The following is an 18,605-nucleotide window of genomic DNA, read 5'->3' on the forward strand; positions in this document are numbered from 1 at the left end:
GTTGGACTGATTTAAAGGAAATCACGGTGTATACGATTCACAGCTCAGCTCCAGCAGCACCTGGGTGTGAATGGCTTGAGACATGTTTGGATTTGTTTTGTTCTTTAATCCCTTCCATTTCCAAGGGAAATAAAGAGATAAAGCCGTTTAGGCTTCAGAACCTTCCAAAACTTTCTCAAGACAGCAATGTCAAGACAGAGGCCCTTCCCTGCAAAAGTCTTAATTTATTTAAAATGAAAGCAGTGTGCACGAGGCTGCATGAGGAAAGTTATTCACATTTTGTACAGTTTGCAACAGTGAGAAGGCCCACGAATGGGATCTCGGCAGTTAACCTAGTTAAGTAATAAACCTAGTTAAGTAATCCAGTTAGCCATGATAGGCAATAACATCCAAAGTGCTCCCGGACAGACTGGTGAGTGGAAAGAGTCAAGGTGCTGAGTGCTAATATGCAGCCAAGGCCCCTTTTTTAAAAAGAAAGCAAAACAAAATGACATTATGTTTCCTAATGGCATGTGTGTATGCAAGGTCATATGAAAGACCTTGAAGGTTCATAGCCCCAGTTGAACATGATGGACTTAAAGGAAAAGTGCAATAAAAACGACTAGAGAGTTTATTTTATATATATATATATATATATATATATATATATATATTTCTATATATAACATATATTTCTGTATATATTATATATATTCCATATGTGTATGTGAGTATACACACACACACACACACACACGGAATGGAATAACTGGTTGCCTCCAGGGAATTGGGGATAGAGGAGGAACTAGAATTGTGAATGATATTCCAAGGAAATCTTAACCTAATTTTAATATTATAAGGATAATATATTTATGAATAATTTATTTAATGAAAAATATAATTACAAGGGAGATTGCATGGTAAAGGAAGGAGACCCTCATGGTTATACAAAATTACATACAAGAGGAAGTGAGGGGAAAGGGGAAAAAAAACAAGAGAGAGAAATGAATTACAGTAGATGGGATAGAGAGAGAAGATGGGAGGGGAGGGGAGGGGAGGGGGCGGATAGTAGAGGATAGGAAAGGCAGCAGAATACAACAGACACTAGTATGGCAGTATGTAAAAAAGTGGATGTGTAACCCATGTGAATCTGCAATATGTATACTGGGTAAAAATGGGAGTTCATAATCTGTTTGAATCAAATGTATGAAATATGATATATCAAGAGCTTTGTGATGTTTTGAACAACAAATAATTTAAAAAATTTAAAAAAATAAAAATAAAATATAATTACATATAAATATAATATAGTTTATACATAATTATAACTTTAAATATAAAAATTTTAATGAAGAACTATACATAATATGTAATTATATATATGTATAAGTGTGCATGTGTGTCTATATATACACACACATACACACATGAAAGAAAGAAAGGAACCTAACAGTGGGGAAGCCACATGCCTGTGAATGCCCTTCCTTCTAGAATGCAGGGACATCCTGCTTCCTGTCATCACCAAGGAGCTGAAGGAGCTGCTGGAGCAGAAGGACGAGATGCAGCACCAGGTCCAGGAGAAGAAGTACTGCGTGGAGTTGCTCAACAGCATCTTGGAGGTCCTCAGCAGCCAGGACGCGGTGAGTCCTCCTGATGACACCGGTGGTCCTGGGCTCAGACGAGGGTTGAGATGATTAAGTTCTAAAATATTGATGCTGATCAAGAGCAGCTGAAATCTAAAGAGAGAAGCCCAGGCTTGCTCAGGGCCTACTTTACCAGTGACATTACCTCCCTGCTGTGAGCCATTCTTTGGGACAGCAGGAGTTAGGTGTGGAGCACCTTGTCCTCCTGTCCTGGCATGAAGGTGTAGGCTTAGGCAGGCAGTTGATGTCTGCCATGTGCTTGAGCCCTGGTTTGCAGGTTGGTCATTGTTCTTCTGCCTCTACCATCAAGAAAGCACCTGTACCTGCTTCCTGGATGGATTGATTTGGGTTTTGTCTCTCCAGTCACCCCCTGCATAGCAAAAATGGTCAAGCTCCTGGGGAATGGGCATTTCACCCAGGCCCATACTCCCGGATTGAGCAGGACAGTGGCAGGGAGGTGGCTGAGGCAGTGAACCCAGTGTATATTTGGTAGTCTTCAGGCACACACAGATCAGTCAGAGGAACCAAGAGGAAGGTTTTGGTCTCAGAGGGGCAGGTGGAGGGCTTCTCAAGGGTACAATCTGCAGAAAACAAGAATCGGCTGCGAGGCAGTGACAAGATGCAGGCCTGGAATTCTTAGGAACTGGAAGAGGTGGCTCCTCCGGCAGCTCTATTGTGTGTGATGGTGTCCACAGGGGAGTCTGCCCTTCAATGGGATTGGTTTCAGAAGGCTATGTGGACCCATGCAAACTGTCAGCCTTCTTTAAGTATGCGTGTAAGCATTGCCCCTCCCAGGCTCTCCTCCCTAGAACATCCTCAAAGAGCCTTCGGGATGAACTGCATCTATGATTCTCTACTGCTTGTATCTCATAGTCAACTGGTATTATCAGCTTCTTCCTGTGTGGCCTCTCTCCTGTCTCTTCCCCCCAATTCTTGCCATTCTAATTAAGACCAATAGAGTAGAGCAAGGGGATCCGGGGAGGGAGCGGTGGAGCAGAAGAGGAAGTGCTGGGGATTGAAATGAAGAAAACTATGTGATCCATATTCATGAATATGCCAAATGAACCCCATTCTATGTATAACTATGCTGCACTAAAAATTTTTTTTAAAAGATTCTTCTTTTTACTAGGTGAATGCAGTATCTTGTTACATTCATTCACTCAAAAATATATATGATGTGCCAAGTGCGTGCTAGGCATTGGGGACATGAAAGCAAGGTCTGTTTCTTTAATAAAACTGTGACAGACATGTAAATAATCAACTTTTTGAGCAAGCCACAAGTGGAAACTTCCAGCCCTTGAAACCTTGTTTCTTGCACATAATTACTAAAATACTGAATAAAATTATTTTCAGGCTGTATGTATAGCTATATATGAAATACAAATGAATTTCCTGTTTAGACTTGGGACTCATCCCCAAGATATATCATTATATATATGCAAATATCTCCAAATCCAAATCCAATCCAAATCTGAAACACTTCAATCATAAGCATTTCAGATAAGGGCCATTCAATCTGTAATATAATAACTAGAGTCTACATGCATACTAAGGGTACTAGAGCTACAAACGACGATCTCTCTCTCTCTCTCTCTCTCTCTCTCTCTCTCTCTCTCTCTCTGTTGTGTGTGTGTGTATGTGTGTGTTTTAATAAATTTATTTCAAGGAAACCTTTACAAAGGAGGTGAATCTTCAGCTGGTGTTCAGGGTGAATAATTAGGGATCATAGCTGCTACTTCATTTGCCGTTTTCTCAGCATGGTGTAAAATGCCATCCATACATTCTGTCTGCCCACCCTGATCTTAAACACTGAGGCTTGATTTTCCTATTTTGCAGTTCAAAAAATTGACATAGACTTAATTAATATTTAAAACCAGACAATACATAAATGCCAGGATCAAAATTCAAGCGGAGGCTGGTCACACTGCAAAGTCTCTGTCACCATAGGCATCAGGGTACCCCTTCCCTTTCTCATCCCCACCCTGTTTCATGGAAGGAGGTAATACCTAAGGGGCTGGATACCCAAGACCCTTTGGGTGATGATGTGAGGCAGTTTCTGGAAGCACATCACTTTGCCAGCTTGAATAGGCCCCAAGCTATGCCACTGGATCCTTAGTGTCATTTGGAGGGAGAGCTTGGTCTGACTCCTGCCCTGTAGGGATGTGGAGGCTGGCCTATCATCTCTGCAGTAACATCCTAAGGAGTGTTGCCTGTTTCTGTTGAAAAGACAATTTGCAGTGTTCCTTATCCTTCAGTAATGCTCAGATCTCTTTCATTATAGGGAAAAAAAATCAAAGATCCTTTGAACTATGCCAGTGTACCCCAGTTTGAGGAACCCGGCTATCATGGGCTAATTGTAAAGGTCTTGAATTGGGTAGGAGAGTGGCCTCAGTCCACAGTTTATTTGTAAAGTAGGATGCTGAGGATTTGCCAAACCCAGAGAAGTGGCCCCTTCAAGGACTGCCCCAATAGGCTATTGTTACACTGGCCGCCAGTGGGGAGAGCCTGCTGTCCCATGCACCCTGGGCACTCAGGGGTCCAAGGCTGCACAGCAGTGAGGAGGCCTGAAGTCCCTAGGGTCTGTGGCATCTGGAGTCAGTTGCATGCAATGTGGTGTCACTCTTCACTACCTCTGAGTGCATGGCTTTTATCTTGAGACCAGACTGTGGGGACTAGCCCATCCCTCTCGTCAGTTGAGGAACTGTCTTTGCTGGATGAGTTATTAAGTGCTACTGTCACCACTGAGTTGGGACAAGGCTGTATTACTTCTGATGAGCCTTACATTCCCCTCCAGTTCAAGAAGGTAGAAATCTCTCTCCTCCTCTCAAATGCTGCTTCTGTGATGCTTAGGACTCATTCTGTGGTCGTGATTACTTTGAGCCAAAATCCTAAGTCAAAAGCATATAATCTAAATTTCTCTTATTCTAGTATTGTGATTCTCGATGCTGACTGTGCATTCACATCATTTGGTGAGCCCTTTAAAAGCAGCATGCCCAGTGCCCAGTGCTAGGCATTCTGATTTAATAGCTCTGGGGTCTGCAGGGGCATCGCAATGAGAAGTTTGCCAGGTAGTGCTAACAGGCAGCCAGGATGAAGGACCACACATCCAGTGCAGAAGACCTCACACTGAAGTGCACATCCCAGTGACCTGGGTGCCTACAGCAGGATTTTAATCTTGGGTCTGGAGGAGGGAGTCTGATCATTTATTTTTCTAATGAGTTCTCAGATGTCTTTGCTGCTGCTTGCCCAGAGACCACACTTTAAGAGCTGCTGCTCGAAAATGATCTTTTTCCCCCTTCGGTATTCGTTCACTGAAAATGAAAGAACAGTTGCATTTATTCTCAATTCTTTGCTCTTAAATTAAGTCCATACAATCTAACACCTTCCAGTGTGGCTTTAAAAAAACCCACAAGATAGCAAAGACTTCCAACTCACTCATTTCCGTAGGGTAGCAGGACCTGCCATGTGCAAAGACCTGAGTTTGAAAATCCAGACCATAGGATGTGCCTTAGATTTGGTTCTTACAGGCACCGACCTGTAAAAAATTGGAAACTTGGAAGAAAAATATAAAAAGACTCCCAGGGCAAATGACCCTGGGTGTTTCTTTGGTTATTCCCACCCTCTATGCTAATAATAGAATAGCCATTTATTACTGGCTCTTAGTTGGCACTATGAAACAATCCCTTGTCCCGCCCCACAGTAGACTGTCCACCTACTGACCACCAGGGTGGACCACATGTGGAAGATAGCAATTATGTTGCAGGACGCCAAGCCAACCTCCATTTGGAGGGTGGGCAAGGATGGCTGACTTCAGTGGTCATTATTGGGGTAATTACAGCCCAGCTCAGTAGGGTACCCTTTTTTTGTGTAATCCTGGGTGGCATGTGACTGGGGGTGGGGGACTTGATGCCTTAGTCTGGGTGTTGATTTTTTTTTTTTAATGATAGTGTTGAATTCCCTAGCCCAGCTTGAGAGAGTCCACTTAGCATATGAAAGAGCCCAGCTCAGGTGGAGGATAAAAGACCTGATACCAACCCCCTGAACTCTTTTCTTCACCCCCACCCCCTACTGAGCAAGTCTAGTTGTCAACTGTGGTTACTTTGAAAGGTCCTTTCACAGGGACTTCATTCTGTGCCTGACTGGCTGCTGAGTAAATCATAAAATTTAATTTCCCATCAGGCCCAGAGGGAGTTAATTTTTTCTCCTTTTAAAGCAGGGTTTTCATTTTTTATGTTTCATTTCGCTAAGAGAGTCGTCATTTTTGTACTCTGCTCAGCAATCTCAAGTGAGTTAAGATGACTCCTAATTCTCAAGAGGAAGTTGATGGTGTTTGTCTCTGAATCATGGAGCTAGGGATACCCAGAATCACCTTTGAAAAGATCCCTTGCAGTTATAGTGACCAGGCAGAGCAAGTGGTGGGGATCCCCCCTCTGTTAGTCATGCACGTTTGAGGGTTCTGACACCATTATTCATCCCTCTAGTAGGGAACACATTGCCAGGCAGTCTCTTATGCTGATTGTTCTCCCTAGTTCCTCCCTTCTATGCAGATAGGACCCCAGCCCTCCTTTTAGGCTTAGCTCAGAGTACTCTCCTTCTGAGATTTTCTCAATTCCATCTCCTCCTCCCACCCCTGGGGGGCAGGGGCAGAATTAAAGACTCTCTCCTTGGTGTTTTCATTCCTGTGTGTGCTACACAGTTCTGTGCATGTCCCTTGCCAGGCTTTGAGCATGGAAGCTCAGACAGCTGACTTCACCCTGGGCTTTGCGGAGTTGACCCCTTTGAGCCTCCTGCTGGCCTCTCTGCCTGCGCTCCCCATCTTCCTCTCTATCTACTTGATTCCTCCAGGGTGCAGCTCACTGCCCACTGCTGAGCTTAAAGTTTCTATCCCAGAATGTGCTGCCTCTGCACCCACCCAGCCCAGTGCCACCTGATTGCACTCTCCCAGGGACCTTCTCCAACCCTCTCCCTCTGTGTGCTCCTGGGAGCAGCCAGCTCCTTTGTAGCCCAGAGTGGTCATCTTCTGTCATTTTGGTGCTACCCCTTGCCCATCCCACACAGCACCTGGCTCACAAATCCATCTGTTAAAGGAAGGAATAAATGAATGAAATCCCCCCCACCCCGCAAAAAAAAAAAAAAAAAAAAAGAACAGCAGGGCTTCCGCTCTGGGTGCCAGGAGGGAGTGCTTCCTCTTTTAGACACTCTTTGGATGTCAAGAGGTGAGGGTTGAATTAGTCCCCCTCTTTGGTTTCTGACACATCTTCCTGAAAGCAGGCCTTTGCTTGCTTTTTGTGTATATTTTACCCAAAATCAAAATTTTATTAAGTTGATTTTGGTAATCTAATTGGCTTTTGTTAGTGATTAATGAATAGAGGAACATCTGTTCAAAAAATCTGGAGAGCTCAGAGCAGTTGGTGTGTAAGGTAGCTTGAGTAGGAACCAGCAAACAGAATGAGGCACGAAAGTGGATTGGTTGAGGGCCCATCTCATCAGGCCACCATTCCTGTGAGGGTTAAATCAGAGGAAGTAGTTTTTTTGTTTTTTTTTTAATAATGCTGCTCCAGATTAACTGAGCTCTTTCTAATGGGTTTCCATGAATCTTCAGTTTTTAGGAAAAACTGGTCTGCTGGGGGATTTTCTGATAATAGGGCATTTAGCACTGGTAATTCCAATTTGGTTTGGGCCCAGTACTGGAGCTCAGTCAAAATAAAAAAGCCTTCTATACTTTTATTTAACAATTTCTTACCTTTTACCCCCATGTTCTTCTCCCATGGCTACCCCTGTGGGTGGTTTGTCTAATGTGAATGTGCATGTGTGGTTCTGGGAGCATGAATATGCTCCCAAGCGCCTCTCTCTCTCTCTCTCTCTCTCTCTCTCTCTCTCTCTCTCTCTCTCTCTTACATACATTCCTCCTTCAAAGAGGGGCAGACTTGACAGTAAAAGGCATCAGCATCTAGGGCTTTGTTATGGTCCCAGTGGGTGGTGATAGCTCTATTTCAGCAGAAGTCAGAGGACTTCAGGGTATCTTGCTCCCTGCCCTACCCTGTGGGAAGAAGCTACCTGCAGTGCCTTCTGAAGTCCACCTCCCTGGGCCACCCTGAGTTGTGGGTCTCTAAGGATCTGGGGGCAGCTCGCCCAACAAATAGTGGAAGGGCATTTGCTGCTGGTCCCTTTCATTATCATTGAATCCCAGGAATCAATACCACCCTGCAAAGCAACAGAGATTTCTTCTAACCTGTCTACTCCCTTATATTTCAAATAAAGGCAGGAGACAAGCCTTGCTGAAATTCTTTTTTTCTGTGGTGCATTCCAAAGAGCAGCTAATGCTGTCCCAAACTTCAAGCTGAGCTAGTTGAGAATCCCCTACTTCTATTGTGACCTTTTGCTTTTACCCCCTCTCTCTTCCTGTGGCTTCCCTGGTGATAGATGGGCCCTTCCCAGGGATGGTGGCATCACAGTCGCTTGTTCTTGGCCACCATGTGGGGAGATAGGTTTTATTTTCCCCATTTTACCAATGAGGAGGCTGAGCCTCAGAGAGGCTGAGTGGCAAGGCACTGAAGTTCAGGAGTCCCTGCAGGAAGAATTCCTGGGGGAGTTTGGCCACCAGCTTCTCACACATACTGGGTTTTCTACTTCACCTTCCACTCTACTGTCTCACCAGCACATTTCCCTGGTACAAGTTTCACAGCCAGAACAAATTCATGGATCATCACCCATAGGTTTAGAGAGTGCCTATCATGTGGGCTGGAGCTGTGGAATCCTGGGAAATCACCTATGCTCTCTGTAGAGTGGGGTGCTGGTTCTCCAGGGCATCGGGGTGTGGCACTGTGAGGACATCAGCCAGTGGCTGGCTGTCGCCCAACTCTAAACATGTGGCTGTCTTCTTCCCTCTTGTTTCCCTTCCCTCCTGTGCTGCTTCTAAACATAATTCTGTAATTCTTCCAAAACTGGCAAAGGGTCAGTGGCTTCCCGGGAGCGTAGTAGATGGGTACTGAGCCTAGCAAGGGCTCTGCAGCCCCATTTGCGCTGAAGGTGACCTTCAGCCGGCCCTGGCAGCAGCCAGATGCTTTGGGGCCTTGGGCTCCATGGCAGGTCTGCCAAAAGACAACAGAGCCTGTGGCCAGCTGGAGTACAGCCCTCCCCAGCAGGGCTTCTGGCCCCGGGGTGGGGGTCCTGGAGAGACTGGAGAAAGGCATCATCCTACCTTTTCAGGGGGCATGTTCCAGAACTGAGGCTCATGAGAATCATGTGTTAAATGTTTAAGAGTTTTGTGAACTTAAATTTAATTAAAATTTAAAAATTTATTTAAATCAATAATTAAGCAAACCATCTTGAAATCAAGGTAATAGATACTCAGAAACTTTCTAATTATCTTACTGCATTTTATGCTCATCCACATGAGTGGGGTTACTTGCACCTGTTGTCTCTGAATGGCAGAAATTCTACTGAGTGCTGGAATCAACCACAAGGGTATTTAGAGCTCAAAAATGGGGAAACATTATATATTGAAGCTTTTATTGTTTTTTTCTTCCCGGGGAGCCAATTGATAATGGTATCCCTGCACACCACTGCCAGAACTCTAAGGCATTGCCCAGAAGAAAAATCCAGAAGCCCAGAGGAGCTGCCTGGGCACTTCTCTACTCTCCAGTGACTGAATGTGCTGTGGTCCATGGGGTCTCCTAGGACAGGTCAAAAAGCTGCACAGATGTGTCAAGTTTAAGTCAAACTAAATACCACCTGGGCTGGGCCAGGCCGGGAAGTTGGCTCATTGCTCATGGCTGTTCTCACTGATTGATTAGAAATGGCTTCTTCAGGCCAGGGGGAGAAGGAATCCTGATCCCTGCAGCAGGTGAAGGGTCCATGGATGTGCGGGGTCTGATCCAGCTGTCTGGTTCCACAGATGTGGGAAAGGCTGGCTTGCCAGGGAGCTTAAAAAGGGGACTTAAAGATTGACTTTGGTTAGGTGAACACCAGGGTATGTTTTGTTACCAGGAAGAACCATCAATGGATATTTAACCAATGGAAAAGTACAATAAGAAAGAGGATGTTAGCATAGTCTCAGAGTACCTTGCCAGGTGCCTGCTTCTCAATGGCACAGGAAAGATGGTGACTTGCTGTGGAGATGCCTGACAGGCATGGTTAGTAAAAAACAAAACAAACTCTGACTCAGTTTCCCCCACTCTGCTCTCACAACACAGATCGCTTCTGATGCCAGGTAAAAAGTCCATTCTGCAGGGGACAGTGGCTGGGTATCCTTTCATTCAGGGCATTTCTGACACTCTCTTCCTGGAGACAGAATCAGATCCCACAGGGCAAGGGCTCAGTCTCACTTGTCCCCACTTTGGATGCCAGTTGCAAGCCCCAGGTGGCTTCACCTGTGCTTCTGACCAGCTGGTATACAATCAGGAATCCTACAACCCCTGCTCTGGAATCACCTGCTTAATGGTGTGTTGTAAAAGATCTCCAGAGCTATAGATGAGCGATCCACAGGGCAAGGTAGGGGAGGAGAGGTATGGTGCTTCCATGCCATACCTGGGAGTGCCACCCTCCAAGAACCTCCACCTGGAAGATCCCTGGACCCTCCTGTTTTTAGGGGATTTTATGGAGACTTCATTGCATGGGTGTAATTGCTCATAGCCTAGGAGGGGGAACCCAGCAAGGCCTGTCCTTCCCTGAGTGCAGATGGCAGGACCCCTTCTGAAGTGGGGGTCTGAGATCTACTATCAGACAAGGCAGGTCAGGGAATTTCCTTATGACCAGCTCCAAGGTAGGGGTAGATTAGAGTCTCGATGACCACTTTGGAGAAGAGATTCTAGTTTCTATGGCCTGCCTTGGCCAGGGAGTTTTGAGCCAGAAACTGTAGATAAAACCCAAAAAAACCAATATACCATGATATGCCTGATATCACCCAAGTGAAGAAAAGATCAGCAGAAGGGAAATATATCCGCATCAAATGCCTGCTACGTCTGCTCTGAGGATAGACCGCTGCTGTGACAGGGACTTTTGCCCCAAATTTTCCCCCCCAATCTTATAAGATAGTAAACAAGCCCCGGTTATGGATTATTACAAAATAACAGACCAGTATTTCCAAAATTTGAGGTCATAAAGGGTGAAAGACTGAAGTGCTACACAGATGGAGAGAACCTGGGAAACAGTGTGGGGTCCTGAATTGGCTCATGGACCGGAAAATAGGTACTGGATGCATAGCTGGCAAAATGAGTGAAATCTGCAGTTGAGTTAGTGGTTTTGTACCTGTGTGAATTTTCTGATTTGATCATTGTGCCATGTTTGTATTAGAGGACAGGGAACGTAGGAGCACTCAACTATTTCCACAACTTTTCTGAAAGTCTAATATTATTTCAAAATGAAAACTTTTTTGAAGGCTTATTTTAAAAGCATTTAAAAATGATGATTACTCACAAAGAGTGAATTCAGACAGTGACTAGTATACCTGTCCCAGTGTGTGGAGAAAGGATTTTCTCTGGTTTATCAATTACAATCTACAGATTGATGAGAAGCCTTCCCAGAGGATTCCACTTGCAAAAACTGCCCCAGCCACTAGGAGGCTGGTGGAGCTTCCTACCAAGTGAACAGTCAGGTGGTTGGTGGACTAGGCCAACATCACTGTGCTCTTACGCAGGACGAAGCTGGGGACTGGCCATGGAAAGAGCATATGGCCCTGTCCTGGTCCCTTCTCAAATACCTGGCAGGCTGCAGCATTTCACATGGGCCATTTGATGATGCTGTCCATACAGCAATTTCTAGGTCAGCATGTGTGACTTACAAGTCACCTTTGCTTTGGTGGCCTTGGAGAGTGGGTAAGTCTTAGACTTTGCTTACCATATAGTCTTTGGGTCATTTATTCTCAGGAGATCCACTTGGAAAATTAGAAGGCAGCTTCTGTGACAGTTGGCCAGAGTTTCCCTACAATTTTAAAGTGAATAATCCACCACATTTTGTTCCATCTCACTTTTTAAAGTGCTATTCAATGTTCCTTCATCTGTCACAACCGAAGTTTAAAGGATTTGCCTACATCCATCCTAATGGTGTCCTCTTCACACCCTCTTGTTTACCCAGCATGGATAGGACAGGGTTGATACAACATGGCACTTGCCTGGGGATGAGGGCAAACTGTAAGCAGGCCTCAAAAATTCAGTGATCAAAAAAAAAAAAAAAAGAGGAATGTAACATTGTAAAAATAATCAATATTTTGATATTTTCCTCCTTGTGAAATTTTTGCATTGATTTTTATTTAAAAAATAATAACATTCTGTTACATTTTATGTGTCTTGATTACAGAATTCAGGGGGGGACCCCTTTAATTTTGCATCCCAGGCTGGTGCCTCACCCACTCCCAGTGCTGGCTCTGCAGAGTACCTGTCATTAACCCCCACCACCTGCAATAACCAAGCTGGACTGTGACCCAGGAATGGGTGTGGCACCTTGCATCTCCCCATGGTGGGAAAGCCTTCTGTCTGCAGAGAAGCCTTGCACAAAAGCAGTAGTTGAACGGCCATATACACTCTGAACCTTCACTGAGCAGCTACTTGCTTCTTTGCATAATGTTTGCACTAAATCTCCTTCACAGTCGGGAGGCACGAGTTAAAAGCCCGCTCAGCAGCAGAAAAATATAGCTATGTTTGGTTCAGGTTACAGTTACTGAGGGAACGATAACTTTGATTTGCTCAACTGATGTAGATGTAAATCCTTAAGTGCAACGTGTTAAACGAGGAAGGAGGCGCTCTGTTTGTGAGGGTGTTTTTGAGCTGTCTGTAGGACTGCAGCTGCCATATGCAATCTGAGGGTACCACAGAAGCTTCCAGCAGAGTCCAAGAGTTCTAGAATGGATGTTTTCTCAGTAGTTATTGGATTGCTTCTGTCTCAGAGATAAATACCATTGATTTAGCAACCCAGATTGGAAAATCAAAAGTTTAATTTCAGCATAGCTTCTCTGAGCAACCTGGTGTGCTAAGTTCGTGTGCTAAGTTCGTCTATTAACATTTCTTCTACCTGGAATTCCAGCTCAGCACAGCTTTTCTCTTCAATCATATTCCCCACTGTTCTCAGATGGCATGCTGCATCCTGGGGAGGTGAGGCCCCCCACTCTCACACCACCCTGGGCCCGCGTGCTTCTTCCTCTTTCTTTGTGGTTGCCCTGTATGGTGTGTTCTTTAGAAGGCATCCCTTTTACTCCCTCCTGCAAGTCCTAAAGGCCTCCAACTGGTGGTTTGCAATCTGAATCTGGCCCACTGATATATTCTGTTTTGCTCATAGAAATATTTGACAAAAGCCACAGTCCCACTACTTCCTCGTGTTTTCTAGGAGGTAGGATTCGCCCTTTCGAATTATCTGCCTGGCCTGGGTAAACACTGAAATCATGACCCCTGAGAGCCAGAGTTTTCTGAACAGGCCTATCCCTACTTCCCTTTCATTAGACAATCACCCCAGGTTCTTCTAGCTCCGCCTTATCCTTCTTCTCTGCTGCGTTCTGACAACTTTGAGCTTCATCATTGAATTTAGCACTTAATTATGTGCAGTCTTACATTTTCTCCTTGTCATGTATCTTAGACTTTTCTGGCGCATGCTGAGATAAGACCAGCCTGGTTGTGGTTATTTCCCTTTTCATCTAAGGCAGTGTCTTTCTATCCAACAGCTCACTCAATGCTAACTAAGCACCTTGTACTTGCCAGGCAGCATTCTAGACAATAGAAATGCAAAGGTAATTAAGAGGAGCCAATCTCTTATTCAGAGTCACCAGGGAGACCTTACTTGTTAGTGCCCTCCCGCTCTAGTCCTTGCCCTCAGTGGCCTATTCATTATTTCCAGGCTCACCTTATCACGTGCTTCTGGCATGATTGACACTCAGACCACTGCTGTGGTGAAGTTTGCTCTGAATAGTTGAACACAGCTGTCTTTTGAAGCCTGGGACAATTTCTCTTGTCTCTGACTCACCTGCCTCATTCAGCAGATAGTCCACCTCTGTCTCTTGGAAATTTGGCCCAGGCTTTCCTGTATTAAAAGCACTCTTCCATGGCTGTCCTCAGTCTGCTCTGCAGATTCCCACAGGGCTTACCTGATCTTGGGTTTCTCATATATTCCTGCCTACCTGGGTGCAGGGCTGAATTCCAAGTAGACACTCAATAATTAATCTCTGTGGTTTGATTGATCCTCCCATCTTCAATTAGTCTGCTTTCTAGAAAGACATGCTGACGCTAATTTTATTTTTTTATACTCAGCAGAACATAATGAGAAAGGTAAATCTGCCACCCTGGCATTAAGATGCTATATAAAAAGCAAGTACCGACTGGAGAGCTGTGAGGCTCCCAAAGCTGCAAGCTGTTGAGACATCAGGTTAGACTTCAGCATGCACTTTCCCAGGGAAGTAATCTGCCAGGGGTGGTCGTGTTCTCAGGCCAGCCAATGTGAGCATGCCTCACCTAGAATGTGAGTAAACTTTGGAGCTGAGATTAGAGGCCCTGTTTTCTCATGGTCCCTGTGTAATTTACAGCACTGTATGCACTTCGCTGTAGGTGGCACTGGACACACTTGGCTTGCCTTTGCAGTGTCTGTTTTCTCCATAGACAATAAGCCCCAGGAGCTCAAGGACTGCGTCTGCCCTATGCACTGCTCTATACTAACAGAGTGCCTGGTTAGTTTGCATAGAGTTCAATTCCAGTAGGAAGATTATGGACTTCGGGGACATGTAGGCATGTGTTTGGATCCCAGTGTTACCATAAACCAGCTGTGTGATCTTGGAGAAACTGAGTGGCCTCTCTAAGCCTCAGTTTATGTCTCAGTGGTCTTTTGTTATCATAACTCTGAAGTCACTAAGCATGATACTGAGTGTGTTTCTTTTTTCCTTCCCTCTTGCCCTCAGAATGTATTTGATTGATTGGTTGATTGATAAGGTCTGCTGTCTTGGTTGGTTATGGGGAAGATGGTTGTTGTATCAGGGCCTTGTAGCAGCTTTTGGGAACAAGTGGGTTTTATTTCCAGGTCTAGTTCCGACAGTCTCTGTGTGCTGGGCAGGCCATTCAAACCCGTCTATCAAAGAGTGAGGAGGGACCACAGTCATTTAGAGTTCTTCCATACTGTGGACAAGGAAGGGGAACCACTCAGTGTTTGTCAGTGAACCCAGAAGGGGGAGTTCTGTTTATCTTAACTCTCATGCAAGCTTTGTATTTGATCTTATGTTTTAAAAATATTAATGTAACATTATCCTTGAGTCAGTTGTTAGTGAATGCTCATTGGAAGCCAAACACTGTGCCCATTTGTTATGTATAGAGGTCAACTGATTTTTACCATGATCCTGAGTGTAGGTGTTAGCATCCCCATATTGCTGATGATTAAACCCAGGCTTTGGGAGTTCAGCAGTCTCTGGCCACAGAGCAAGCTAGTGGCAGGGTCTGAGTTTAATCTCCTAAATCTGAACCTTTCCCTGACTCCACATAAAAGGGTAAGTGGAAAGGAGCTGTCTCTAGGCCATCAAGTGTGTTAATAAAAATGCTTCTGGCATGTTAACTGGAGGAAGCCGAGCACAGCATCTGCACCCCACCAAGAGATTCTGTGTGCGAAAGGACTTGAGTGTGTCGTGGAGGGATGAGAAGTTAGATGTGCTGTAAATGCTGAGCTTATGGCTATATTATTTCATTTGTGTTTCTGGTAATGCTTGTACAATGAATAATGGATGTTTTTAAAGAATGCTCTGCATAATTTAGAGGTGTAATCAAATGGATAAAGAGACAGCTGATTTTGTTTGATGCTATAATTTATCCTATGCATTTTTTGTGAGGGTTCAGAAATGTACAAATGCCAGCAAGGCTGCTATTGTTTATAGCCTTCTCTGGTTTGATAAAGGTCACTGTGATTGTGAGTAGGTAACAATGGAGTCAGGGGGAGGCACTAGATAGCCCAGGAGCCAAGTCAGAAGCCAGCCTCTGTGGAAGCTGAGTGTTCCCTATGAAGAGTCAGGCTTGGGCAACAGAAGGGTACATCATATCTGAGCACAGAATGGCATAATTCAAGGAAGGTTGGAGAAGAATAGCAATTATATTCCCAGTACCCCCAAAGTCAAGTTACTGATCTGCTTGAAATCTCTCCTGGAGGACAAGTTGTAGTGCCACAGCCTCATGGCTACAAGGTAAAGGTGACAGAGGAAGGTGGTGCACATGAGGAGAAAGCAGAGTGGTCACTGGTGACTTTTGGTGTTTAGGTCTAGATAACTTGGCATAGTTCTTATTTTGCATCAAACTCTGATTTGTTAAGATATGAAGTAGAGTGAAGCGAGGTCATGTGCTTATCCAGTCATCCCTTCATCCGTCCGCCCAGCTACCCATCCGCCATTGGTGCCTGCACTTCAGGTCTTCAGTATTCATATACGTACCTAAAGCTTGCTCAGTGCCAAGCATGATGCTACAGCTTGAAGCTTGAAGATGGAAAGATGTGGTCCCCTCTTTACAAGAAATGTGAACGAGATTTTGAAGGGAATCAAAGAGAAAAGCCAGGGGTGAGGTGGGATCCAGGGTCAGGGAGTCAGGAAAGGCTGCCTGAAGGGGGTTGTGGAGTCATGGGTTTTGACTGGTGAGTAGGAGATTGTCAGACAACCAGTGAGGAGGATCATTCAGACACAGGCAAAGCGTATTCTCATCATCTCACTTCTGGTCGTTCTTTGGGGAGGACGAGCTACCCCAGACTGGTTGGGCTAGAATCAGGGAGAAGCAAAATCTCCCCAGACCCAGAGGACAAAGCTCCCCCAGGGAGCTGCCCTCGGTGCAAGGTGACATTGTAATGAGTCCTGCTTCACGCACAGCCACGACTGTGGGAGGATGATAATCAGAGTTCTGGGGAGCAGGTCAGAATCCAGGATCGGTTGATCTGGACACAAGCTGAGAGAACGGGTGGTCAGGGAAGAAATAATGGTTAAGCCATGTGCTCTTGGGCTGCACCCTAATGTGGAAGGCACTGTAAAAGGCCTCAACTCCCACTGCCAAGAGCTCCTGGATGCACATTTCTCCCTGCAGCTTCTGACAGCTCTCGTAAGACCCCTTACCGGCTTCCCCTGGATTGGGTTGTCCATCCCCTTCCATGGCTTCCGGAAGCACACTAGATGACTCTGCTGTGGCCCTTTCCTCCCTGTGTAGTTCTTCTCTAAGCATGCATTGCTAACTCATGGTGGCCTGTTACGATTCCCAAGTGCCCAGGACAGAGCATGGAACACAGTGAGTCCACTCTGGCTACAGATCAGAATTTATTTGGAGAGTGTTCAAAAAAATAGCAATCCCTAGGCATCACACTCAGAGATTTAGAATTGGTCTGCAGTGGACCCTGGGCATGAATGTATTTATATACTTAGAAAATCCCCAGTTCATTCTAAAAATGCAACCATGTAGATGGTTGAAGTAAGTGCTCAGAGAATATTTCTTGAGGTATTGAATTATACTAAATAGTTTCTGGGCCACCTCATTGTTGGGAGGGAGGGGCTTGGGGAGGAACAGAAGCCTACAGTATAGGCAGCCCCAAGGATCCAAATTCCCCCTGGATCTCAGAACTGGGAGTGGGTGGCAACTTTCAGATGCTACAACCTCATCTCAAAGAAACCCTTAATGTGCACACAGAATGAACGCATGGATTTGGTTCAAGATGAACTGATTGCACCACCCAGTTAGGCTGGGCTGTGCTGGTAGAGAATCAAAGTGGCCAAACATGGTAGGAACGGCTGCCCAGCTCACCAACTAGCTGGGGAAGGATGAGAACCATGGATTAAAAGTGGGTGGGTGCATGAATATATTATGGAGACTGGGAAATGGGGTGGCTATCTTCTTTTCATCTGGAAATGCCCCAGAAACCATAGATCAAATGGGAAATTCAAAATAAATGAAGAAAAATAAACTACATTTACCACTCCCACATTTAGTGAAGATGTATAGGTTGGTCAGAGAAAGAGGAGGAAGTGGGAGCTCACAGCCTAAATTTTCCAGAAAGAATTGGCTGAGGATGGTGGTATTAAAAATATGATAGAACTTTTAAACTATGTTGAAATCACAGGTTACAATTAGAAAATAGTGAAAAAAAATCATATATGGTATTTGAGCATTAAAATGGAAACATACATCAGATGTTGATGGCACATACCTGTGATCCCAGTGATTCAGGAGGCCAAGGCAGGAGGATGGCAGGTTCAAGGTCAGCCTGGAAACTTAGTGAGACTCTCTCTCAAAATAAAAAAAAATAAGGGCTGGAGATGTAGCTCAGTGGTAGAGCACCCCTGGGTTCAATGACACCCTTCAAAGAAAGAAATACAAACAGAGAGAGAGAGAGAGAGAGAGAGAGAGAGAGAGACAGACAGACAGACAGACAGACAGACAGACAGACACACGACGGGGGTTGGGAGGGAGAACATCTCATAATGAAAAGAAAAGAGTGTTTAGCAAATTTTCAGGACCATGGATAGGGACACAGCTCCTCTGTGGCTTGTTCTTAATAGAGACTGCTTTCTGGGGAGGGCTTTGATTCTATCCAGTCCAAAGTGAAAGAGCAGCATGTGTGGGTGGCTGCACGCCTGGATCAGAGGATACACATTTATTCTTCAGACTTGGAGGCTTTTTCTGGCCAAGTCTCTTGAACTTGAGATTGACATACCTCTTCCATCCCTTCCTGTCAAAGGAAAAGAAGTCCAAGGGTGAGATTCTAAAACCCCTTATTGCTGGTGACTTTTCTAAAGTTTCTGGCATAATCAGCCCCTAGGTGGATTAGTTAATGGGAACAGCTGAATCCCGGCTGAGGTACAGACACTGGGGCGTTTCATGTCCCCAAGCTTGGTTTTATGTCAGCCCCAATTGGAAGGAATTTGCAGGAAGAGTCCATGTTAAAGCACAGGGACAGAGGAGTTTTGATTTGGGGAGATCCTGCTGAGGAAACCTTATCAGTTGTTGAATGAGCTATCTGATGTCCCTGTCCCCTGGAGGGTGGAGGGATGATTAGGGCTAC

General features: G+C 45.1%; 1 protein-coding gene across 1 annotated transcript in view; it reads left to right on the forward strand.

Annotated features, from left to right (window-relative positions):
* Dock2 (dedicator of cytokinesis 2) overlaps positions 1 to 18,605 on the forward strand; it is a 409,837-nt gene that overhangs the window by 145,961 nt on the left and 245,271 nt on the right. Inside the window, exon 26 of the mRNA XM_046421400.2 lies at positions 1,471 to 1,619. Within this exon, the coding sequence (XP_046277356.1) occupies positions 1,471 to 1,619 (149 nt within the window). The remainder of the gene's footprint in view (positions 1 to 1,470; positions 1,620 to 18,605) is intronic.

Source organism: Marmota monax, unplaced genomic scaffold (genome assembly GCF_021218885.2).
Source record: "Marmota monax isolate L192 unplaced genomic scaffold, Marmota_monax_Labrador192_F-V1.1 WCK01_AAM20220418_F8-fsc00084, whole genome shotgun sequence".
NCBI lineage: Eukaryota > Metazoa > Chordata > Mammalia > Rodentia > Sciuridae > Marmota > Marmota monax.